At 39.3% G+C, this 25,047-nt stretch overlaps 5 protein-coding genes across 7 annotated transcripts; 4 read left to right on the top strand and 1 right to left on the bottom strand.

The window, feature by feature from the left end:
• The first annotated feature begins 675 nt into the window (after positions 1–675).
• LOC132787794 (uncharacterized protein DDB_G0281497) lies at positions 676–12,688 on the top strand. Its single transcript, XM_060795092.1, is given in 6 exon segments — positions 676–900; positions 1,963–2,052; positions 9,680–9,880; positions 10,912–11,001; positions 11,003–11,502; positions 11,561–12,688. Coding segments are annotated over 5 exon segments (1,089 nt in total). The 5' UTR covers positions 676–900; positions 1,963–2,004; the 3' UTR covers positions 11,811–12,688.
• Positions 12,689–12,771: 83 nt separating this feature from the next.
• Positions 12,772–15,243, top strand: LOC132787791 (TRAF3-interacting protein 1). Its single transcript, XM_060795090.1, is given in 5 exon segments — positions 12,772–13,032; positions 13,090–13,163; positions 13,221–13,264; positions 13,669–13,984; positions 13,986–15,243. Coding segments are annotated over 5 exon segments (1,830 nt in total). The 5' UTR covers positions 12,772–12,894.
• Positions 15,244–15,519: 276 nt separating this feature from the next.
• Positions 15,520–19,971, bottom strand: LOC132787790 (protein suppressor of hairy wing). Of its 3 annotated transcripts, none has more exons than XM_060795089.1 (7): positions 19,884–19,971; positions 18,215–19,107; positions 17,727–18,154; positions 17,532–17,664; positions 17,268–17,458; positions 17,084–17,208; positions 15,520–16,499 (listed from the first exon to the last, which is right to left on the bottom strand). In XM_060795089.1, exons 2-7 carry the CDS (start codon positions 19,061–19,063, stop codon positions 15,520–15,522), a joined length of 2,706 nt encoding a protein of 901 aa, XP_060651072.1. In that variant the 5' UTR covers positions 19,064–19,107; positions 19,884–19,971. The 3 variants fall into 3 exon arrangements, with proteins under 3 accessions (XP_060651072.1, XP_060651071.1, XP_060651070.1); XM_060795088.1 differs by having other exon boundaries at positions 19,796–19,891; XM_060795087.1 differs by lacking the exon at positions 19,884–19,971 and adding an exon at positions 19,473–19,731.
• Positions 19,972–20,083: 112 nt separating this feature from the next.
• On the top strand, positions 20,084–21,062 carry LOC132787795 (DNA-directed RNA polymerase II subunit RPB9). Its single transcript, XM_060795093.1, has 2 exons — positions 20,084–20,226; positions 20,277–21,062. The coding sequence occupies exons 1-2, from the start codon at positions 20,145–20,147 to the stop codon at positions 20,669–20,671; spliced, it is 477 nt and encodes a 158-aa protein (XP_060651076.1). The 5' UTR covers positions 20,084–20,144; the 3' UTR covers positions 20,672–21,062.
• Positions 21,063–21,163: 101 nt separating this feature from the next.
• LOC132787792 (lysosomal proton-coupled steroid conjugate and bile acid symporter SLC46A3-like) lies at positions 21,164–24,782 on the top strand. The gene is given in 9 exon segments (XM_060795091.1): positions 21,164–21,656; positions 23,060–23,173; positions 23,232–23,477; positions 23,537–23,787; positions 23,789–23,866; positions 23,868–24,152; positions 24,216–24,333; positions 24,394–24,550; positions 24,613–24,782. Coding segments are annotated over 9 exon segments (1,800 nt in total). The 5' UTR covers positions 21,164–21,220; the 3' UTR covers positions 24,728–24,782.
• Positions 24,783–25,047: the final 265 nt, after the last annotated feature.

The raw sequence follows: 25,047 nt of genomic DNA, 5'->3' as shown, positions 1-25,047 counted from the left end.
GACGTTGACCAGCGTGCTGGGAATGGACCCCATGTTTGATAGCATCTTGGTTCTACGTAGCGCTTAAATAGCGCAACCCAAGACTCTTCTCACAATTGTTGTTATCGGGCACTGTTCGCTCTGAATTTGATGCCAGCCAACAAGTGGCTTTCTCTTTGATTACATGTTATCAACAACAATAACAAATGATTATCACTTAAGCAAGCGCAATCAGCGTGATGTGTACATTTACAAACACACACACACACACACACTCACCTTTAAAAACAAATGTGCGTTTGTATGCGTGTGAGTGTGCAGGAGCGTGGGCGTAGAACACTTGCACAAACATTTGAGAGATTCTTCCAGTTTACTTATTACATGCATTATACAACGATACATACGGACCTTATGCGTGTATGCGCGAGTGTGCGCCTTTGTCGTCTGCGCCTTAATATCCATTCTTAAATTGCATACAATGGACTGCTCTCCAGGCATACAGTGCACATGCAGACAACGGATTGCCCCGAGAGTCACTGAGAGCGGGAGAGCCTATGCGTGTGAGCGCACATAAGGGAGAGTCAGACAACACAGTCAGAGAGCGAGAGCTTCCGCCGTTGGCGCTCGCAGCAAGCTTTGACGATCATTGCGCGCTGCCCATCGTCGTCGTCAGTTTGGAACTCGCTGGAGGCAGCTCAGTCAGTCAGTTGTTATCGAGCGTTACTTGGAGTTGGTTGGGCTGCCCACTGCCAGGCTGTGTGTGTTGTTGTTAGTGTTTAGTATTAGTATTAGTCGTGTGCGCGCTGCGAAAATCTGAGCACCTCTCAACCCCCTACGCCCCCCACACACGCTCGCGTTGTCGCCGCCACTGCCGCCGTCGTCGTCGTTGCCGTCGTCGTCTTTGCTGTCAGTTCCATTTGTGTGAGTGTGCCAGTGACTGCCCAAAAACAAAATTTAACACACAAAAAAAAAGAGGTTGCCATTAAAATACAACTACATGTACATCACACACACATACATAGATAGATGAAATCGCGCATAAACAGTTCGAGTTGGAGAGCTTTGGTTGTTGTCAAGCGTCGCAGCAGCAACAACAAAAACAAACAGCATCTGTTGCCAAACAACAATTCAATTAATTATTATATTTAACTGTTGCTGTTTTTTTTTTGTTTTTGTTATTTTTTCTTTTGCGTTGATGTATGTATTTATGTAGTATATAAATTATGTAGATTGCTTTGTGTATGTCTTATGCATTTTATAGACATCACTGCATATATTATTTGTATTATATCTTGATGCACTTTTGCATTGTGCAAATGACTTGTTGTCAGCCTGAACATCTTAACACAAGCGTAAAAAAATAAATTAAAAATAATAACAAAAAAATAAGTTGTAGATAAAAATCACAACGTCAACTGCAAAAGATCACGAAATGCGGTACAATGCGTTGTGTTGTTGTTGTTGTTGTCGCTTGACGTTGTCGCAGACGGAAAACACACACACACACGCACGCACACAAAGACTGCGATACACACACCCCCAAACACCTGTACACGAGTCATACGAAAAAAAGCCGCACTGGAGATTTGCACAAGTGCAAAAGACAAAACGATTTCTTTGGGTTTTTTCTATCGCTCTTCGCTCTCTCTCTCTCCTTTCGTACCTTGGCTAATACAATTCGTTATAGTAGTAAATCGATTATATAGCAATATCTGTAAAATTGAGTACATAATGTACAGACACATTCAATATCTCCTCAATAGATAGAGACAGCAACTGAAAAAGCGCGTGATAATCGTGGAAAAATGCAAAATATCGTGCACAAACTAAAAACAATTGATACAAAGAACAATATATGAAATAAACATATCAACCGATAAGTGAGAGTGAAGTGGAATACACATACTTATCTATGCATATAATGTACTAGATCGAAATACACATACATATACTTAGAATGTCTCATATTTTTACGTACTACAGATTATTTTTGATTAACGGAACCAGAACGAGAAATACCCGGAAATGGATTACATTGTAAAGGCCTACAAGGACTGGAAATTGCACTCGCAAGTAAGTTAATAAAACAAATTTAAAATATAAATTGGCAATGAAAAGATTGTCTAAAGAGACTTTTCTACATTTAAGTAGAATAGAATACACTTTAACCTTTGACTTTTATAATATATTATAACCCAATAAAACTTATTACAAGGAAAAAGTATATTTCGAACGAAAATCTAACCATATAATCTTAAGATAATACAAATTTGAATTTAGATTCGAATTGGGAGTCAAAAGATTGTCTAAAGAAAAGAACAGTTTATTTCTATAAATTTAAATTCCAAAACGCAGACCTTAGACCTTTTTCACTTAAGCATATAATATAATACGACACAAAGAAATTTATTAAAGAAAACGTTATACGAAGGGGAAATTCTATTTTAGAAAAAAAAAAAACACTCAAAAGTTTCGGCATCATGTTGTATTTTGCACTATGCTATAACTGTTAGTGCTAACAAAGATCGCGTCGTCTTATGAATGAATCAAAGATCAAACATCTGTTCTTTCCCTCTCTTTCGTTCGCTAGCTTTGTTCCTTTCTATCTCTCTCGCGGTCTCTGTCTCAGTCTTTGTCGATTGTTATACATTTTGCAATCCATATATCTGTATATATCGAAAGCACAATGAAGTCATGCCAACCCGCGGTCGTTAGCTCTTTGGGCTCTGTCTCTGGCTTTGGATCAAAGCCAATTCCACTTCAATGTACATAAGTATATATTGTGTATATATACATTATGTGGCAACATCACAATCACCAACGGCAAAAGGCAACAGCAAAAGCAAAAGGCAACAAGTCGAAACAGAGTCGCGACGCTTGGCGTCATAGTCATCGTCATCTTGGCCGTTTGTCGTCAGAGCCAAGATCTATTCAAGAGAAGTTAGCGCTGCAGCCAGCCAAAGTGCTTAACCGCATTTAAAGAATTCACTCAGTTAAAAATAATAAATGATATTCTCATGAAACATGATCATGTCGAAATGCTCTCGGATTACCCAACAAAAAACCACTTTGTTGCCACCAAAGTGTGCAGCATGGTTATGTGGCTTATAACTCTGGCTTCGCTTGCGACTTGTGCCGGCTGCTTGCTGCCGATCGTGGCCAACGAACCAGGCGATGAGTAAGCTGCCACCAATACCAACAACAACTGCCACACATCTGGCTGAAAGCAACGAGTCAGCGAGTCAGCTAGCTAGCAATGCGGCCAACTTGTGCGACTCTGTTTGAATTGCAAATGAGTGCACAGTGAATAAAGCCAAATGCATTTTATTTGCCGCCGCCGTTGCTGTTGTTGTTGTTGCATTAAGCTGCTAATTAGGCCAATGCACGCCAGAGTGCAACAATAAAACATTAAATAAAAAAACATACAAGCAGCAAACTTACTTTGTTTCGTTCTTGCTTTGGTGGAGCTAAAAATATCCTTAGCCTTGGGCTTGGGCTTGGGCTCCGCGATGAGTTCATTGCCCAGCCCAAGAACAGGCCCAAGAACTGAACCCAATCCTCAAGCCAAAGTTGCAGCTTAAGTGGCACGCTGCAGGCCGGTTTTAGCCACCATTTTGTTGGCTGCAATGCGCGTTGCCTTCATTAGACGCACAAGAAAACACTGCGAGAAATAAAGGTGCAGAAAGTAGAAGTAGTTTTAAAATACATATATTAAATGAATAAAAAAGAAAAGATAACAAATTTATAATTGATGGGTAATTAGAATACTTTATTAGGATAGCACCAAAAAAATGTTGCACAAGAATAAAATTGCTTTAAATTACAATGCATACTAAAACAGCTCAATTTTAAGCAATAGTGAGAGGTATATAAGAATTTTGACACATCATATTATTCACAACTGTGGTAACGAATAATCAAATTAATATAAATAAGTATATATTCACCACTTTTCGGTTAGAATTTACTCAAAGTTGACCAATAAAATGTCGGCGGAATTTTTTAAATAGTTGAATATTCGATTTACGCAAAAACCTCAAATTATATTATTAAAACGAATAAAATCGCAAGTGGATTCATTCTACTCGAAACTTGACGGTTTTGTATTCGCAACAACCTCATAAAATTGTTTATATTAATATCGTGTTTAAACGCTTTGAAATGCTCATTTGCGCGCAATTAATAATAATTAATGTGATATGTGTTGAGCTTCTCTCAAGCGAAGAATTGTTTATTAAACATTTCCACAGTTTATCAGCTAGACTGTAATGTACATACATATGTATGTATGTACGTTATTTAATAAACATTTCAATTGTTTTGATTGTAACACTGCCACCTCGCTTGCCCTTCAAAACAAGCCGTCACATTGAGGGCAACTCGAAATGCTAAACAGCTTTAACAGCCGTCTGGTTATCTCTCTCTCACTATGCGCATAATGGCCTATTATGCCGAAACCTTAACATTTTTTCGTTGGCCATAAAACTGTGCGGGTTGCCCTGCATTTGAACCAACAAAGACTTTGAGCCACTCCTCCAACCACAAGAAAAGCAACAAGTAAGAAAGTTGAGGTGGCTCAACTCTGAAATACCCGCATACCGTTCACAGTATTAGCACAACATTGCGGTATTATTCTTAAAATAATCAAATGAGTATACCGAAAAAAATATTTAAGTAAACCGAACGATATATTTGGTATATTGATATACAACTACATTAACAATATACCATATGGTACAAAATATGCCATATTATCAACCAACGCAACTAAGACTCGACTGCAACAGCCGTTTTTTTTTTTGGCAGAATAACTTTACGCATTATATAAATATAATATATATATCTATAAATATATATCTAAGATCGCCACCAAATTTTCAAGAATCAGGAATCAACTTTTCATATTGTATAAATATAAATATAAATGAGTATTTAAATATATCGAACGCTATATATAATATACCATATGTTACAAAATATACCATAATTTGAACAAAAGCAACTAAATCCCGACTGCAACAGACGTTTTTCGGCAAAATAACTTCCAAGATCGCCACCAAATTTTCCAGAATAAGGAATCAACTTTTCATATTATATAATACCCTTCTACCTTTTGGGTAACGGGTACAAAATCACTTCCACTTCCAATTTCGTTTTCGAATCGCGCTCCCACTTGCAAAAACACCTACACCAATTATTTACGTATTTTTGCATTTAACGACAATCTTCTTCGACTCCGAAAGCCTCGAAAATTAGAGGTGTGAAAAAAGCCCCCGCAATCTGATCAAGGGAAATGCCACAGAGTGACTAAGTGGATCTTCCATCTGAGAAAGATTTGTTTATGAGACTGGTTTGATAGAATGTCATTCGTTGTGGTTTGCTTCGCTGATTGTTTCCTGCTGCAATTTGACATTGAACCGGTTTCTAGGTATTATCTATGTTTTTTTTGTTTTCTTCACTATATATGCTGTCTATATTTAGGTTTTTCTTGTTCGCAAACCGGTCGAGGGGCTTATCATAAAAATAACGAAATTCTACAGGTTACATAGTGGAAATCGATCGATGACGCACAAAAATATTATATATAAATATAAATATATTATTCCGAATTCCCACACAATCCAGCAACCATGACAGGCCCCAAATAGAATCATGCCACATCATGATTTTATTTTACTTTGATTGCCTGCGACACTTTATGAGTACTTTTTCTTTATTCGAGCGTTATAAGTCATTCTCCTTTGTTTTCATTGATACTAGGTGGGATCAATCATCATGCTTAAGCTACCAATAAATATACATATTGGTTATAAATACAGTCGACTCAACTAACCACACAATCGCAATCTTATCTGCACAAGTCGCTTCGCAATGTGGCCACGAAAAAAACACATACGGACGTTGACTGTTTTAACTGAGTTATATAAAAAACTAGAATAAAAAATAAAAATATAAATATACTAGAGTCGAGAGAGTTGAATAAATCAAAATAATATACATAGTTGACGAGTTTATGATGGTTTTGCCTAACTTTAACGATTTAATGGCGAAAATTAATTAAAATCCACCGCCAACCATCAATCATTCCTTCAAGTGTAGAGAGCGTCGTCATTAGTGTGAATACAAGTTGAATTTAGCAACGCTTATGGAGATTGATAATAACGCAATCAGAATACCTATAAATATGTAGTTTTAAACGAGCATATCCGTTATACTCTCTAATTGATTTGAATATGGATATAAATTATATAATTTGTTCACTCGTAAAATGCTTTAACCACGTATCTATATCTCAATCCGTATCGTTATAATGCCACAAAAACCGCAGTACTCAATTCGGAATTTTACGAAACGTTCGAATGACATCTGGCAACAATTGCATATTTCTAATAGTTTAGCAACAACTGCAATATCATAGAAAGTCACGTTGATTGCTCCCAGAACAGAACAGAAAAAAAAAACAATATAAACGTCATGACGTTGCCCTTCGCATGGGCAAACAAAATAAAAAGTTCAAATATAGTAATAAGTAGTACTTCATAAGCATACTCGTTTATCAACAGTAAGTATGAAGTACACTACGTAAGTAAGAACTCATCCATTAAATTTATCAGAAAATACGTATAAATAAACGTAATACCACTTGATAGTCTCGCCACTTGACTTATGGTATGATGAGGCTTTGCTTTTTCAAGTGCAAGTTGAAATAAAGTAAAATGAAAGACAATTTAAGCTATGGGGGGAATTACTATCGAAGACCGATAGTTTAGCATTGAGGGAAATGCAACTCAAGGTTGAATATATGTTCTATTGATACTGCTACTCAGAATATAGAATACAAGCCAATCAGTTGTTAACCAAGTAGTTTAGCTCGTTGACAATTTTTCTAGTACTATTCTCGGTATCACAGAGTTGTTATCAGTTAATTAAGCATGTAACCCAGAAAACTTTTCAACTGCCAGTTGAAATAATGTGATGTCGAATAGACACAGAGAGTATTGTATGTTGTGTGTGCGGAAACTTTCCCATATAATAATATTATTGAAAACAATGCTGATATTGAGACAGTACAAAATGTTCTGCTTATATCAAAAATTGATATGTGCTTTGCTTTGCATTCTTATACATTCACTTATACTATATTGCGTGCCAGGCACAATTCGTTATGGTTTGTTTTTGTCACTCATTTTTTGTATTTATCAATTTGCAATTTCCTTTTTAGTTAGTTTTAATTAATACTAAAGATAGTGCACAGTGGCGATGGCGTCGCCATAAAGTAACTGTTACTTAAATCTAACCTTCGTTTATAATTTTTCGTGCGCTTGCACAATTCCATAAATTTTGACATACTTACATAAACAACAACAACAACAACGGCAACAACAAATATATAGTAACAACAACAACAACGTCAACAAATTGAAATAGATTGCAAACGATATCATGAAATTTATGGGTATATGCCATACGAATATTTATGGTTGTTACTTGTTGTGTTTGTTACTCTTGCTGAAAGCCGTTCGATTAGCTTGACGACTTTAATTTGGCCTTTCCATCTGGCTCTCTCAAAAAATTGCAATTAACTGACTGACTGACCTTCGATTTGATCTCTGAAGTTCTTTGGCTTCCAACAAAATTTTGTGCTTTTTTTTACCGTGGGTTGCCAACTGGCCATAACCAGTGACAAGTTAATGAGTCACATGTGAGACATCAGAGACATCGGAGATGTGCGATTTGAGAGCAATCCGACTCCATCTGATGTTTCTATTTAGCGTCTTTTAATCGGAACCTCAGACAAAAACAAACAAATCGTATCGGGTGTAGACAATTAAACAACAAAATCGCATAATTAGCGTATCGAGTTTGAGCGTCTTTTCGTCTGGATAAATAAACAGACAATTGCAAAAAGATCCCCATCCCCCGCAGTATCATTCTGTTGATGGTGATTTCCTATCCAAAAGATCACATCACATCATCGCGGTCATTAAAACACTCGATGGGTTTAATTTGTGCCGGGAATGGTCAATTTCGTAGAGAGCTTTCACACACAGAGAGAGCATTATAAATACATTTACGATGGCAACGGGTTGTATACATTATATTGTGGATATATATTTTAGCCAAAACCTTGCCGAGGGAAACCCGGCGCGTGATCAGCTTGTGTGATCTTATGCATGTCAATGACCGTTTTTCTAACGTATATATCCATGCGATATTTAGGTGAAACTGCCAACAACAAATAAGTTTGCTGCGCTTATCAGTTGCGATATATTGGCAAAAATATTTAACCAACATAAATAGAGAGTGCTCTCCTCTCGCTCACTCCCTATCTCACTCTGTCGCTTGATTTGTCTTTATTATTGCAGAAAAGGCTTTGACAGCCTCTGCGACAACTTGTTGTTGACCTTAACACCACAACCAGATGCCGCTGTATGCATTCACACACGCACACACACGCATACTCGACACACAAAGCCATTGCAATGGTATGTGTGAGGTCTTTGCTGTGGGAGTTGTGTGGTAGCCAAGGAAGTAATTAATTGCATTTAACCACGTTTGTAACTGCTGCAATAGTGCATTAATATTACAAATATAGTCTATACATAGAGATATAATTTATATATGTACATACATTTGTACGATATAAGTCACATGTTAATTAAAAGTCATGCCGGCAATTCGTTTGCTAATTTCCATATATGCAGCAGCTGTTGTGCTGCATGTATTTTGTTGTTTGTCTTTGTTGACTGGGTCGACATCGAGAGTTGCTTTGTCCAAACAGGTTTAAGCTTAACAAAACACCCAGCAATACATGGAAAGGTGTTTACGTTGTTCGCCTATCACGTGAACAACAAAATTATCCGCTCTCGTAAGCAATAAAAACAATATAAAAAAAACCGTCGCGAATTAGCATTCAGCCCAAAACAAAACAGAAACAAACACGCGCTCCATTCGCGCCGCATAACAGTTGCAAGCAACTCTGCACATCTTTTGCAATATCGATAACATTCGCAAAATAGCGGTTCAGCGTGCCGCCGTGACACGATGTGTTGTGCGCTATTCCTTTTTCGGTGATTGGTGCACAAGGGGCTCGCCAACAACCATCTCTAATACATTGCGCAGCTGTGTCAGTCTTTTTGTTGACATAGTGCTACGGTCACACTGAGTCTATTCGACATACCACACAACAACAACTTGTAAACACGTAGTAAACGGGAATTATCTGTGCTGTTGATGAGCGTGTGAAAATTAAATACAAAATCAAAGTTAATTCTTAAATTCTTTTATTTGTTTGGCAAGCAATCAAATCAAAGCCCAGCGAAATTTGAAAAGTGAATGCAACAACAGTTTGGGCAAAGTAAAATGCAATACGAATCAGTTTAAATAAGGTGCAATTGTGATTTCAACTTTCGTTTTGCTTGACTGCAGTTGAAACAGTTACAAGGAGGGGGAGGAGTTCAGGGTGAGTGAGTGGGGAACTAATTAAAGCAGGCACAACGCTGCATTTATATTTATAGATACATAATATACACAATACTACATATACATTTCGTATTTTTATACAACTATATTAGTTGTAAATAGTTACGCCATTGTAATGACATCACAGCTGTTTATTTTATTGCTGTGCTGAAATGTGAAAAATTGCAGAGTGAAATTAAAGGCAACAACTTTCTCCCCTCTTTAATTTTAATTGCAGTTTCAAGAGATCGTGCCCGATATGGATGATTCGGAATTCATGTTCAACGAAAAGCAATCGATACGCGACTCTTCACGCACCCTCAAGAAATACGGCAGCACCTGCTGCAACAGCATGATGAGGAACAATGAAATCCTCATACGACACACTGTGGAGAAGACCGACACACTACAGGGCATTTCACTCAAATATGGCGCAACGGTAAGTGCACGAAATGTGAAATGTGAAATCCATTTCACTTTCAACTTCCTACTTGCAACTTGCAATGGCTTCACAGCTTTGTGTCTGGCATTTGGCACGCAAATACTATACTTAAAATTTGAATGCCAGCAGAACAATATGTTAGCTTAATAGGCGAGTTTTATCGATTTAATAATCAGCGCAGGGTAAACAAAATGCTTAAACAAATGCTACAGAGTTAACAGTTTCTTGTTTTCCCTTTTTCTCGTTATTATAATTTATGAGAAGCTCCACACCTGCTATAAGAAGAAGAAGAACTTTGAGTGAGTTGTGACAGCGAGTTTAGTAAATATAAGATAGTAGTGTCTTACATTCAAGATACTCTTCTAGCTATCTAGGTTGATTCAAGAACTGCAGAACGACCGTTTGTCTAGCTGCTTATCAGTTGAAGTTGATAAGAACCAATATTAAAAAGGCAGGAGCTAAAATAGAATAAATGCTGCAGGCAAATATGCAGATAATAACAATTGATATGCAAGCAGGAGTCACGAGTCTGAACCCGAAGATAATCTGAGAATTTGAATGTGTCATAAGATTTGCTTTGAAAGATAGCGAATTTATGGAACTAATTTCAAATATTTTCCCAGTAACAATAGTGTTGAATATCTAGCTATATCTATAGATTTACCTTGTAGTCTGAGAATTTGAATGAGGCATAAAAGAAGCCTTAAATTATATAAAATTTATGGAACTAATAACACTATAGTTAAAGTATTAGAATTATAGATCTCATTTGAAATGTATTTAAAATGTCAATAGTGTCGAGTAAATCATTTTCTTATTGTGCATTATTAATATTAAACACCAATGGAAAAACAATAATAATAAATAGGTCTAATAAATAATGCCTTATAGCTGACCCAATTAATCAATTTTCTATAAAAGCTGCGGAGGGGGTCCCGTCAATCCATCAATCAATCTTGCAATTTCAAATAATTACAGATATATAGAATTACCTACTTATCTTTTTCTACTTATCGTATGCATTTCAGACGGAACAAATACGTCGCGCCAATCGCCTCTTTGCCTCGGACAGCTTGTTCTTGCGTCAGTTTTTGCTGGTGCCAGTGGAGAAGACATCCCCCCTACTATTTGCAGGCGAATGGTGGGGACTTGCTTGATGTCGATGTCGATGCACTCACCACTGACGCCAACGTCTGCGCCGCCTCCTCTCCGCCCACTACTCCCGATGCGAATTTGCAGCGTGAGGCGCTCAACAATGCGAACAATTTGCATTTGAGCCAGGGCAACAACTGCAGCATGTACAACAGCAGCGGCAGCAGCAACAGCTGCAACACAAACACCAGCTCTAGCTCCAGCAGCTCGACAAGCACACGCTCCGCCGGAGGAGGCACCACACCACGTCCCTATTCGATTGCCGGCGAATTGCTAGTGCAGGGCATCGATGAGGATCCAGCGATGATGAACAATCACAATGCGTGCGGCAGCAAGCAGAGCAAATCGCTGGACTCGGTGGCAGCCATGACGCCCGAGGAGGAGAATCGCAAGTGCATGAATGACTTTCTCAATAAGATAGACAACACAATTTCCGAATCGCGCAAATACGTAGAGCGTTCCAAGGAGTAAGTTTCGCAGTTGCATTGCTTCAAGCACTTTACTAATAAAGCTTTTCCATTGCAGTTTGGTTAGTAGCCAGAGTGATGCGGATATTTGCATCAGCGCCAGCACCGATGTCTTTCCGCAGCGTCGCCATCAGTTGAACAACTCCTACAAGAACAACAACAATAAGCCGCCGCATCATCAGCGACACAGCTCCACGGGCAGTGGCAATTCGGACACGGCTCAGCTGCTGAATACAACACAGACGCGTCGCGTCCAGAACTCACTGAAGCGTCTGGAGAAGCAGCAGGATGACTTCTTTGAATTGTAGCAGCTTATCCAACAATCACTGGGATATCAATCGACAAGCGCTTCGACGTTAGCTCTAGTTTAATTACTGTGAATGAGAGAAAGAGAGTTAATTTTACAAATTGTTTTTAATTGCAGCGTAATGCTGCACTATATGTAAATTATATACTATAATCATTAACAGACACAGACACACACTTACATGTAGACACTACCTTTATGATAATGAAGAAAGAGAAAGAAGAGGATGTTATGTTATAAGCGCTGCGCTATTTAAACCTGTACTATATACACACTATACACTTCATACTATTATCGTATGTATGTTGATGATGATGACGACGACTCAGTTGTCGAATGTTTTGATCTTATTGTTAATCCAACTGTCAGCCCTTTGTAATTGCCGCCAATTTGCTTGCAAAGTCTGTGCCCCATGCCCCTAGACCCCTCCCCTTGTGCCCCTTCTGACCCCCTCTTTAATTATGATTACTTTTGTATGACTAGCTTTAATTACTCGTTTACTTTTACACACTTAGTTATGTGAGAATTATTAATATTAATTCACAATAGCATAGAACTTTATAACACACACCCAACTAAATGACTGCTCTTTTGCAATATTGATTGGCCAATTAGTTGACTTATATATATGATATATTTATTTGAGTCTGTGTGTCCTTAATGTAATTAATTGTAATGTAAATTGTCCACACACAAAAACACACACAGTTTGTGCAATCAAATTCCATTTATTCAAAACACGTCCAAGCCTATAAACACACAAACACGCCCCTTCCTAAAAAGAAATCCAGCCGATATCGTTCCCTACACGGCCAAACAAAACTGCAAAATCAAGTTGTATTAGAAGATTTTATAAACAAACAAAATAAAGTAAGCAAGTGTTAGAAAAAAAACCAAACTTTTATTTCTAATTTCACAGCTGTTGGAATTTTCTTATTGGGGGAGCGGAGCATGCGCAGTTGTCCTTGCACCGCGTTACCAGGACAACAGAACGTGGAATGTGGTCTAAACAAAAAACAAGTCGAAACAATTTCTTTTAAACTTGGCTGCAAAACAGTTTTCAACAACTACGACGCAGATTGACAATGTCCGAGCAGGATCTCGAAGATGAGGCTATTAAGGTCACTCAACAGGCCTTGGGCAAGTTCATTAAGAAGCCACCTCTGACGGAGAAGTTGCTGAAGAAGCCACCGTTTCGCTACCTGATGGACGTTTTCAATTCGGTAAGCAAATCTCTTAAAGAAATCAATTTATTTCTATTATTAAAGTGTGTAAAACAGTTTATTAAGCAAACGGGTTGCTATGAGGGTCTCTATACACCGGAGGAGCAGCTCTTTGAGAACATAAGCGATCGGCAAGTAAAGAAAGGAAATATCACTAAACACTGAGCTAATCGTCTTTTTTCTAACAGCAATGACAAGATGCGCTTTCTGCAGAAGATGATTGACATTACAAGTGAGTCTCATTAAGAACTTTATTGATTATTAAGTTACCTTTTATAACGTTTCTTGAAGTGCAATAATAGCCTAAGGACCGCTTTTGAAATATTTCAATGTTTTTATGTAAACTAAATTTAAATTACATATGTATTCCTTGAGAACTCTGAATGATGTTTGTTACGTTCCTTTTTTTATAACATTATATATTATACTACTCTCTAAATTTAAACTTTAGCTTCAAACTCGTAAACTTTAAATTTATTAGCTAAATTATACATATGTATGTTTTTATGTTTACTTTTTCTGAAATTCTTTTAAATACTAAACTAGTTTTTGCTCTTTGACTTGTAATCTTAAACTTTAAATTTATTTAGAATTGTGGCAACTTTAAATCCCTTAAATAAAAATCTTTTTTTGCAGAGCTTACCACTAAGCTGGATCTGAAGGTGCGCACCTCCAAGATTGTGGCTGGGCACGAGGCAAGACAGACCAATGAGCTGCTTCAAGCCATGGCCAGCGTGGCGGAGCAGCAACTTGAATGGCGGGAAGCTTTGAAGCAGGTACTCGAAGCTGATGCCGAGGCAGAAAAGTCCAAACCACCTAAAGTAAAAGACACAAAAGTGAGCAGCAAGCAAATCTCGCCAGCTGGCAAGGAGCGAGAGAAGCGCATCTCCCCACAGGAGCAAAAACTGCGCAAAGCAACCGAGTTGGCGTCCCGCTCAACACCTCCTGCGAAGGAAAAAAGCGCAGCGCAAGTCGAAACCGTCGCCGGATGCGGATGCCAAACCAAAGCTGAGCAGACAAAGCTCCAAGAAGACGCCATCGCCGGCGCTGAAGCCCACATCAAAGGTTAAGCAACAAGCATCAACTGAAAGTGATATAAAATCATTGTCACCAGCACCTGCTGCTCAAGCTCCCATAAAGCCGGTGTCACCAGCATCCTCAACTAAATCTCGAGACGAGAAGAGTCCGCCGTCTAATGCGCCACCTGTGGCTGCTTTAGAGCCGGCTAAGGAGGTTTCTCTACCTTCCACAATAGCTGCGGAATCGTTGCCATCTGTTGAGCCCGAGAGTCGCAAATCCTCAGGCAAAAGTCGACGCTCCAGCGGAACACAACGACAACCAGTGCCTGAAGCACAGCCAACAGATTTGCCCAAGGCAACTAGCGATGTCAGTGAAGCATCTGTCAACACATCGCCAACTGTGCCGACTGCAGACAGCAATAACAACAGCAATAGTAATGAAGTGAAGCGAGAGCGCGAAGGAACCTTCACACGTGAGAATTCTAAGGAGTCCAATGGCTCAGTGACGCGTCCTCGCACATCATTACGTCCGCCCAGTGCACGTCCAGCCTCCGCACGTCCTGGTGCACCACGCCGACGAAACGTGGAGATTGTGCTGCAGCCAAACGATCAGGTAAAGATATCCGGCATCAATGTCAAGCTTGAGACATTTGGCGATTTCGATGATGATGGTGAGAACTTGGTAATCATCGAAGATGCCAATGCCCATGACATCGAAGCGGGCACCGCAGACCCTCAACTCGATGTGGACGCCCATCAGGGACGCTTGGTGCAGCAGATCCTGGAAACACAAAAGGAACTTGTGCAGCAAGGCGGCGATCCCGCCAAGGAAGAGCAGCAGAAGCAAAATCTGGGCGCCCGACAAAGTTCGGCGCGTCAGATGAATGATCTGCGAGACATTATTCAAACGCTGACAAAGTCGGTGAATCCGCTGGGAAAACTCATGGATTTCATACCCGAAGACATCGATGCCATGCAGCTGGAGTTGACCATGTGGCGGGATACTTACACGCAGGCAGCAGCCGAGCTGAAGCGTGAGAGAAGTCTTACTGCATCCGCCACAGAGCCGATGAAGCAGCAGCTGTTGAGCACCGAGTCCAGCATCGTGGAGTACAAGGAGCTGATCGATGAGAGTCGCCACAAAATAATGCTAAATAACGAACGAATTTTAAAGATGCTCATGGAACAATGAGCTGAAAATTCAATAATATATGTATATTTATTTATATAAGTTTATAAAAAATAGTAATTGAATAAATCGTTATATAAAGTTAAAGTTGGTAATAATAACAGTTAATGGGTGGTAACACTTGCTTTCTAAGGTCACTTAGTGTTCAAACCAAAACCGAAAAAACATGCTCTTTAAAACTAGAACGGATCATTATGCAGATGGTGTGGTGGTTGTGGTTGTGTAGTATGGGATATTAATATATTAATATTTACAATTTTAACACGCTATACGAAATTGTTAGGTCTCGGCCTCGAGTTCAACAGCATTTGGTGTCTGCTCTGAATCCGACTTTTCGTCCTCTTCCTTTTCATCGCCCTTCTCCATGTCTTGATCCTGATCCTCATCTCCCAGCACATACTCGATGACATCGTCTATGGGGAAATTGTTCAACAGCGATTTGATCGAATCATTGTGTATGACAACAGTGAATAGCAGTTTGCAATATTCACGCATGCGACTGCCATAATCCAATTCGGCGTAGTTCTCGCCTCCCTTGGCCAAATCGTGGCCACAATTCTCGATGACTTTGCACAGCACTGTCTCCTCAGAGCTATTTGGCCAATTATATTTCTTGAGTGTTTGCGGATCGACCAGCATGTCGATCAGCTTGGCGATGTTCTCTTTGAGCTTCAGATCCTCTTCGGTAAGCACTTCGCCGGTGAATTCATCATCGCTCGACGGCTCCTCAATGTTATCGGCAATAGCAGCTGCCAAACTAGCAGCCAAAGACTTGCGCTGCTCCTTCTTCACCACTGGCGACACAACCGGTGATGCCTTCTCCTTAGCATTGTTGGGCTTGACATCGCTGCCAGCTGCAGCTGCCGGTGTCTCACTGGCTCCCTCCAAGGGCAGAATGGTGTAGACTTCGTTCTCGAGCAGTATGGTCTGGGCATTGCCATCGCCCTCATCGACCAGGAACTCACGGACCACAACGCCATTGCCGTCGGTTTTGCTCGAGATGAGCGAACCTGCAGATGTGTTAGCCGGGGCCGCTTCTTCATCTTCATCCTCATCATCGTCCAATACAATTGTCTTTTTGGTAGTTGCCTTGCGCTTGGCTGGTGGCTCAGTACCAAAGATATCATCGGGATCGCATTCGTGGACGTTGCGTATGTGGTTCCTTAGGGTTTCAGTGCTGTCGAAGTTCTTGTCGCAGATGGCGCAGTCAGTGCGCTCGATCATCTTGGCCGTGCGCTTGACACGTGTTGTTTTGACAGCTGTGTATGAAAATAAGATTGTTAGTAAAATAAGTATGAAAGCTACAATCATGTTTAGGCAATAATAGACCCGTTGCTTAAATTATTTGTTCTATTCAATTTTTGAACAGCTGTGTAAACAGCGTGGAATGGACTGAATAAGTTCGTTCCCGCATTTTTCATCAGTGAACTAGATCAATCTTTTAGTTCTTTCTTTTGTTTCATGTATCGTTCATTGCTTGCTATTTGTTTTACCAATCCTGACATGATAAGATCGAACAAAACACTATGTTCACGGTTCATTTTAGGTCGTTTGTTCTTGAAGAAATTAATTACGATTAACATAACTTTAAGGATATTACAATCTTTGAAGAAAGATTATAAAATGTGAAGCTTGAAGCCCCTGCTAAGATAACAAATGTAAAAGGTTTGGTGACATTATTATAATTGATGAGCTCAACGTATTTAAACAGATGGACTTTGCTAAACCTATTGATCCTGATTCTAAATACATTGATCTCGGAAATCTCTCTTTTTGCCTACTAAGTTTTCTACTTATTGGAAAAGTTTAGTGAATTTACAACAGATTAAGCCTGGAAACTTACGTGAATGGTCACCAGCATCCATGTGCTCTTTAAGCAGTGCGCTTGTACGGAAGCTACGCGTGCACTCGGTACAAGCGAAAGTAGCACGCTTGGCGCGTGTGTGCTCCTTAGCATGGCGATCCAATCTAAGATAAAAAATAAGTAGTAGCTGACACCAAAATGTAGCTTTAAGCATTGCACTTACTGCTTCTCCGTTTTGAACTTTTGGCTGCACAAGGTGCAGGAATGCGGACGCAGATGCGTCTTGGAATGCGTTCGCAGTTGTGTGGCCTGTATGAAGCTCTTGCCGCATTCGGGGCATTTGTGTGGACGCTCGCCAGTGTGGCGTTTCATGTGACGATTGAGCACCTCCTTGACAGCAAAGGATTGACTACACTGCAGTGCCAAAAACGAAAGAGAATGACCATTAATAAAAACAGAGATTAATTACAGCATTTGAGATGCTTACCACGGTGCAGGTGTAAGGTTTCTCGCCGGTGTGATAGCGACGATGCTTCTTGAGTGCCACCAAGGCGGAAAATTTCTTGTCACACAGATCGCAATCAAAGGGTTTTTCACCTGTGTGCGTGCGTATGTGAATGCTGCAGAGAAGCAATTTGAATTAACAAGAGAAGATAGAATTGTATATACGGGTAAATCATACTTCAACGTGGAAAGACTGTAGAAGCAGTTCTTGCACACATGGCACATGTATTCCGGCTTCTTCACCACCTGTGTACCCAAATGCTGCTTGAGATGCGCACGCAAATTGTCCAGGCGATAGAAGACGCGATCGCATACCTTACAGCTCATGGTATCATTCTCATTCGCGGAGCACGATGAGTACTTCTGATGCCGCTTTAAATGGTAAGAACGTGTAAAGTCCTTGCCACAGATCTTGCAGGCATACGGCTTGCCTCGAGACTTGTGCTGCTCCTCGTGTAGCTTCAACAGCGCTGCACTTCGCAACTTGGCATTGCAAGTGGGGCACGGGAAATCGTTGAGCTCGGAGTGAGTGATGAAAATGTGACGTTCATAACTGGTTTGAGTCTTGAATGACTTGGGGCAGTCGGGACAATTGATATGGCCAAGCTAAAATCGGCAAACGGTTAGTCATTGAACGAGATGAACAACTCATCATATAGTGCTTACATGAAAGGTGTCGTAGCTCTCGCTGCAGCAGAAGCAAATATCTTTTTTCTCCATGACCACTGCATCGCGTTCGATCTTCTCCAGATTCTTAAGCATGTCCGCTTTTCGCAGATGATAGCCACTATCATAGCGACAGAACTCCAAATGTTTCTTCAAGCTCTTGACGCGTCGGAATGTCTTGTAGCACTTGCCGCACACATGCTCCACCATCTCCTTCAACTCGTTGTTGCCAGACGTGCGATTTGAGCCACCTTCAATCAATGCATCGTCATCATCATCTTCGTCTTCTTCGACGCCAGAGACTACGAATTCGTCATCGTTGGCTTTACCAGGTGCGAGCTCGATATCATCATTCTCCGCGAGTATAAAATCAATGGTATCCTCCTCATCCACCACAATGCTGCTGGAACTGTTGTCGGCTTTGTTGCTGCCACTGTTCTCACTTTTAATCGCCTGCAGCACATAATGGTCCATTTTCTTCTTTTTGCTGGGAGATGTCTTAATCTTGGCGGTCTCCGTCGTAGGCGTCGCTGTCGAGGATGCAGTGCGCTTCTCATTCAGTATCTTTACACTGCCCGTGGGGCTCACAGTTTTGTTGTTTTTCCCCTTGTCGGCCTTTGGAGTCGTCGTCGTCGCCACTTCATCTGATGTGTTGAGTATCTTGATACTGGCACGTTTCTCTTGCTTGACACGCGGCGACACTGTTGCTGCCTTTTTTGCCCCTTTGGCTGGTGGCACATCGTTGAGCAGCTTCATGCGGTTGCCTGTCCTTGTCTTGTCCTTGGGCGATGAAATTAATGCGACATCAAGAATTTTAATTACAGTTCCAGCATCAGCGTTTTCAGTCATGTTGCCTGTTGTTGATTAAATGCGCAAACGGCTCGGCGGAATCTCTGTGAAAAAATGGGAAGGATGCCAAGGATCAGATTGATGACGTAAAATAGCCTACTTTTAGGCTCGTGATTTAATTAAAATTGATCAGTTTGTCGGACAACAAGCGTCACGTCAGCAACGCCTAGAAGCAGCGCACAAAATAAAAAATGGCGGCGTCATCGATCGAATGAGAGAGTGAGCGAGAGCACGCTACGTACATACGTAGCTGGCAAACTGATGAAAAAACGAAAGACAGAAAAAATACGCAACGCAACAAGTTCGCTCGCTCTGCTGGGATCGCTCTGCTTGCGTCTCTGGCTGACTGTGAAAAATATATTTTAGGGTTGAAAATAATTCTAAAATAAATTTGAAAATTGTTGCATACTTTTCAATATTGAATATTTTTGTTGCCGGCTTTATTGGAATTCTGTGTAAAAATATTTGATATGTCGATCAACACTGACGTTTATTTATTTAAATATTACGTTTTAACTCGAATTACATTTGAGTTACACACTCTCGCACTTGTTCAATGTAGTTTCTCTAATTAAATGTGAAACTTGCGTCAATGAAAGTCGTCGTATGCCGATCTAGATCGACACTGTAACAAAGCACAACAGCAAGAGCAAAATATGAGTACTGTGCGCAAGAGCGAGAGCGATAGCGAAAATTATTTACACGTTTATTTTTTTTACTTTTGGTACTAACATTTTAACATTTTCTTTAAATATATAAATATCACAATAAAAATCTAGAAACAAAATTTATTCTCGTTTATTTGAATGAAAATACTTGCAATTTGAACCACGAGCGCTGGCACGTAACGCGTACACAATGGCGTTGGCGTCTAACAATTCACAGTTTTCGTAAACAGCCAATCAGCTGTTCGCAATGTAATGTGACCAGACGCCCTCTGTTTTTACTGTATGTTCAATCAAAACAATACAGTTTGAGTATAAATATTGAATAGCTTATTAAATATTTTTCCGACAAATAAAAAAACCTAAAAACTAGACCGTTCTTATAATTGTAAATAAATTTTTCGTACATTTTATTTATGTCTGACTTAAGGTATAATTTGGAATATTTCGAAATAAAACTTGCGACCACACTGTTATTGCTGTTGCTGTACAAATCAGGTAAATTTCTAGCTAATAAACAAAAATTGTTATTAATTTTGATTTCATAGGAATTATGGCTGCTCTTTTCGACTCTGCTCATACCGAAGGCCCCGGCTTTGTGGGCATTCGTTTCTGTCAGGAATGCAACAATATGTTGTATCCCAAGGAGGATAAGGACAACAAAATCCTAATGTACGCGTGCCGCAATTGTGACTACAAACAGGAGGCCGACTCAAATTGCATTTACGTCAACAAAATTATGCACGAAATTGACGAACTGACTCACATTGTGCCCGATGTCATCTCCGATCCCACGCTGCCCCGCACCGAAGACCACGCTTGCCCCAAGTGCTCGCATCGTGAGGCGGTATTCTTCCAGGCGCAAACCCGGCGTGCTGAAGAGGAAATGCGACTGTATTATGTGTGTACAAATCAAAACTGCACTCATCGTTGGACGGAGTAAATTGTACTTCGTTGCGCAATTCCAAAATATACTTATTAAGTTTATATGTATATAAAGTTGTTAGCCAAGTAATTTTGATAGATCGTTGGAGTTTTGACGTTGATCAGTTAAAGCGTAAAGCGCTGACATTCAATTTCCGATTGCAGCCGCACATACTTCGCATTCATTCACATGCCATTGTCAAGCATATGATTTGTATTCATTGCAAGATTCATTAAATAATCGATGCTCATTTTTGTTTGAGCGAAGATAGAAATAGAGAGTGAGCAAGAGAGAGATTTGCGAGCGCATGCAAATTTCTTAAAGCCCGTCAGCAGTGACAAAATTCCAATATCTATCAAACCAAACACAACACTGAATGAAAAAAAAAATAAAACAATTAATAAACAAGTTTCTAGTGCGTATCGAGTTGTCGTTCGAACATCGCTTGCCCAGCACGACGACAGTCTGATGCTAGAACTTGGCGCGACATGTTGATTAACATGTAGTATACGACGCTACAACAAACGAAACGGCAAATTAAATAAATATCAACAAACTCGTGCTAAAATGGCTAAAGCAAATCAATCCCAAGCTGCCACTGCGGCAAATGCTGCTGCTGCTCCAACAGATGAGCCTAAGTTGAACTATTTTCAGAAGTTGTGGAAATATCGTCAATATCTGGTGATCGAACCGTTTTTCTTTCTCTATGCGGCGGCAACTTTTCTCAATACGATTGCATTGAAGAATTTTCCGCTTGAGAAAGCATGCCGCATCAATCTACACTTCAACGCTCCCACCTGCATCGCCATACTGGACAAAGGCGAATATGGCATTGACTGCGATCCCTTTGAGGCACAACTTCAAAATATAACCGTTCAGGGTCCGACACCCGAAGAGTTGCTGGCAGATGTCATGTCACCAATTTTCAATTTTACCGTTTGCAAAGCGGAAAGTCAGACGCAGATTCTGATGGCCGACGTCAACGGCAAGCGAACACCAATCGGTAAATATTACGATTCAAATATTAAGTATACGCATGGTAAGAAGGGGAATTCCTTGGCATTGTATAGAATGCTAGCTAATTATAATTGCTGAGCGGTAATGAATACACAGAAACTGGAAAGAGTATTAACTTTTATGTCTGAGACTTACGACATATACATATATATTTTTATGATCAAGTCTCTGAAAATAATATTCGCCTTTGGCAACAAAATATTTTTCATGGCAAAATAAATTATTTTTCCAACGGGCAACAAAAGTGCACATTAAATAATTTGGAATTCGTGCAATTCATGTGTGAAACAATTGTTTTTGTAGTTGAACTTCGGCTGAGTATGAAAATAAATAACTAAATACCTAATTTTGCTGCCGTTATAAGCAAAGAATGAAACAGAAATTTGATTTTTAAAAGCCACATTATGCGTACGCATTTTTTATACCTATCAATCAATTAGCACCTGTATAAAATCATTGGCACAATTGCAGTTTGATCCCAGCTTAAACTGGTAGCTCTAATAAAAATTCTTTATTCCTTGTACGAATCACGCTTTGAAATAAAATTAAAATAGAAACATGCTTGAGGAAAAAAATATGTGAATATTGAATTCTAGTCTCTAACTTAACAATACATCTGGTGCAACCAGTTTCAAAGCTTCGCATTCCAATAATTCATCTTTCAGGTTTCTTAAAAATAAACTCCAAAGATCTAACGAATTATTTAACATTTTGGTTGGTCTTCGGTTAGACATGTGCTATATGTATAATATATGAGCAGACATTCTGAGAGTAAATTGATATATGTTCCTAATATATTTTACGAGAATTTGCCATTTAGAGATGCTGGAACATTTAATTGTTATGTGTAGATTGTATTTTCGCACGAAATTCTCTGAATTCCCCCAAGTAATCATAAGTATTTTTATATTGTCGATTAAATTGAAGCTAATGTGTGTTTAGTAGTAGTATAGAAGTCTTAAATCATCAACAAATATCGTTAGAGCCCAAAAACCGGTTCGTTATGTAGTTTTTCTCTTAACCTTTGGGCAAACCATTGCCAAGCCAACTAATTTGTGAGATAAAAACTTTTGAATGATTAGGCTTAATAGTAATAGTATTTTAAGCACAGTATTTGATTGAATCGCCAATAAAATATTAATTGAGTATCATTGCATGAGCAAATGCAAAAGACACAATAGTATAATGAATATTCATTGTCATTGTCATTATCATTATTTCATTCTATCCGGTTCGGAGTTTTTTCTTCTCTTTTTTTTTTGGGGGGTATTCCGAAGCGATCTCATTCTAAAATGAATTGTTTCACTTTCGTTTGATATAAAAGAAAACACCTGATATTATATTCGGTAATATTATATTTATAGCATAATTATTTTGACATTTTTATAGCTTCCATATTCCCGCTGATCATTTTACTTTTCGCTGGAGGCTGGGCAGATAAATACAATAAGCGTAAGCCGGGAATGATATTGCCAATCGTGGGCGAGGGCCTTCACTATTGTTGTAAGTATCTTCAAAGCAACTTCTCAAGAATCCATTTACAAGCTCATTAATCTTACAGGTCAGCTCATATCGTCGATTTATTTTGACAGTATTCCCTTTGAGTTTGGCGCATATATGGAATCTATTGTGCCGGCACTCTTTGGAGGTTTTACCTTCTGTCTGATGTCTATTTATAGTTACATGACAATAACAGTGCCAGAAGAGGATCGAATCTTTCGCTTTGGCATCTTTGCCATGCTTGTAACAGCTCTACCTTTCCTAAGTCTTCCCAGTGGAGCTATCTTAAATCTCTTGGGCTATACAAGTAAGTTAAATGCTTGATATCATGAATGAGTGTTTTCTAATTGAGTTAATTTTCTATAGATTCTTTTATACTGTGTGTGGTCTTTCAAGTTCTTGCCATAATCTACATTTTCATCTTTATAAAGGAGCCCAAGCCTCTGACCAAGGCGAAAGTAGAGCCAACTGCTGCTGCAGCTGCTGCCCCTCAAACTCAAAGCCACGCGGCTGATAATATGGCTTATGAGACAACCACCTTGGATGAGGTGCCTGTAAATAAGAACGTCAACTTTCAGTTGACTCCACAATTGGAGCCACCAAGAGTCGAACCTCCCCCCTGTGCCCAAAAGGCGCAATCTGTGCAAAGAACTCTTTGACCCAACGCTACTGAAACAACTCATCTATTTCCCCCTTTGCAAAACGAGAGAATAATGATCGATTTATATTGCTGCTATTGATATTGGGATATTTCCTGACCACTGGACCAACAGCGGGAGAAGGCGAATACTTTTATCCATACAGTTTAAAGAAACTTGGATGGAATGGTGAAGACAACAGTCTCTACGGTGCAGTTAACGGAGGATTAGCTCTTATTGGAACCTTCCTTGGCACTGCAGTCTTTAGTAAAATATTGAAGTTCTCCGATTCAATGATTGGCATGTGGTCTGCTCTGTTTACTGTCGCCTCTCGCTTCGTATTTGTGAGTACTATACAGATCATAATAATGTCATTTATAAGGAATTAAATTTCTTCCATTCTACAGGCATTTGCAACTAACTCCGGAGTGTATTATCTTGGCGCTGTGTTTGACATGTTTGCCACATTGCGTGTTATCCCCATCAAATCTATAGGATCCAGCATTATTGCTGGCGATGAACTGAGTGAGTTAATATGTTATAGGAGTATAAAAGGAGTATATTTCAATTGATTTCTCTTTTTAGGTAAAATGTACTCGTTCTTCGGCATTTGTGAACCAATTGCAGGATTCATATTTCCGCCCATCTACAGTTCGCTCTACACTGCCACGATCGACACATTTCCGGGTGCCGTCTTTTTGTTCAGTGAAATCTTTTACGTACCCAATGTGCTGGTCTTCATGTAAGTTTAATACTCAGTAAAACTGTTTTAAGATGTTAACTTATTTTTTATTTTGATGACAGTTGGTGTTACTTCTTAATGCGTCGCCGTGCAGCGAATGATAATGCCGTCGAATTGGCTCAAAAAAATGAACAAAATGGACAACAAAATTCCGGAACCGAGATTACTAGTCTGTAGTTTAAATATGAAATTTATTTTTAATACCTTTTATTGTACATCTTAAATCTACTTATTAAAGTTACAAGAAATGTATTATTGTGTTCAATATATGTAGATAAGTAAACGATCTTCTCCTTAGGTTTCTGCATTAGAAGTCTTCTTTAGCTTAGATTTATGTCTCAATCTGCCTTTTTCTGGCAATTTGTTAGTACTATGAATTAACAAAATATGACAACGTTTATCTAATTTCAATGCAAGAAATATTAAATACTCAAGATTCCACAGACTTGAATTTATGTTTTATAAAAGTTGTCTAAGAATTCGTCCACAAATAAATA

Source organism: Drosophila nasuta, chromosome 2R (genome assembly GCF_023558535.2).
Source record: "Drosophila nasuta strain 15112-1781.00 chromosome 2R, ASM2355853v1, whole genome shotgun sequence".
Classification (NCBI taxonomy): domain Eukaryota; kingdom Metazoa; phylum Arthropoda; class Insecta; order Diptera; family Drosophilidae; genus Drosophila; species Drosophila nasuta.
This window is presented reverse-complemented; position numbering and strand designations above follow the sequence as displayed.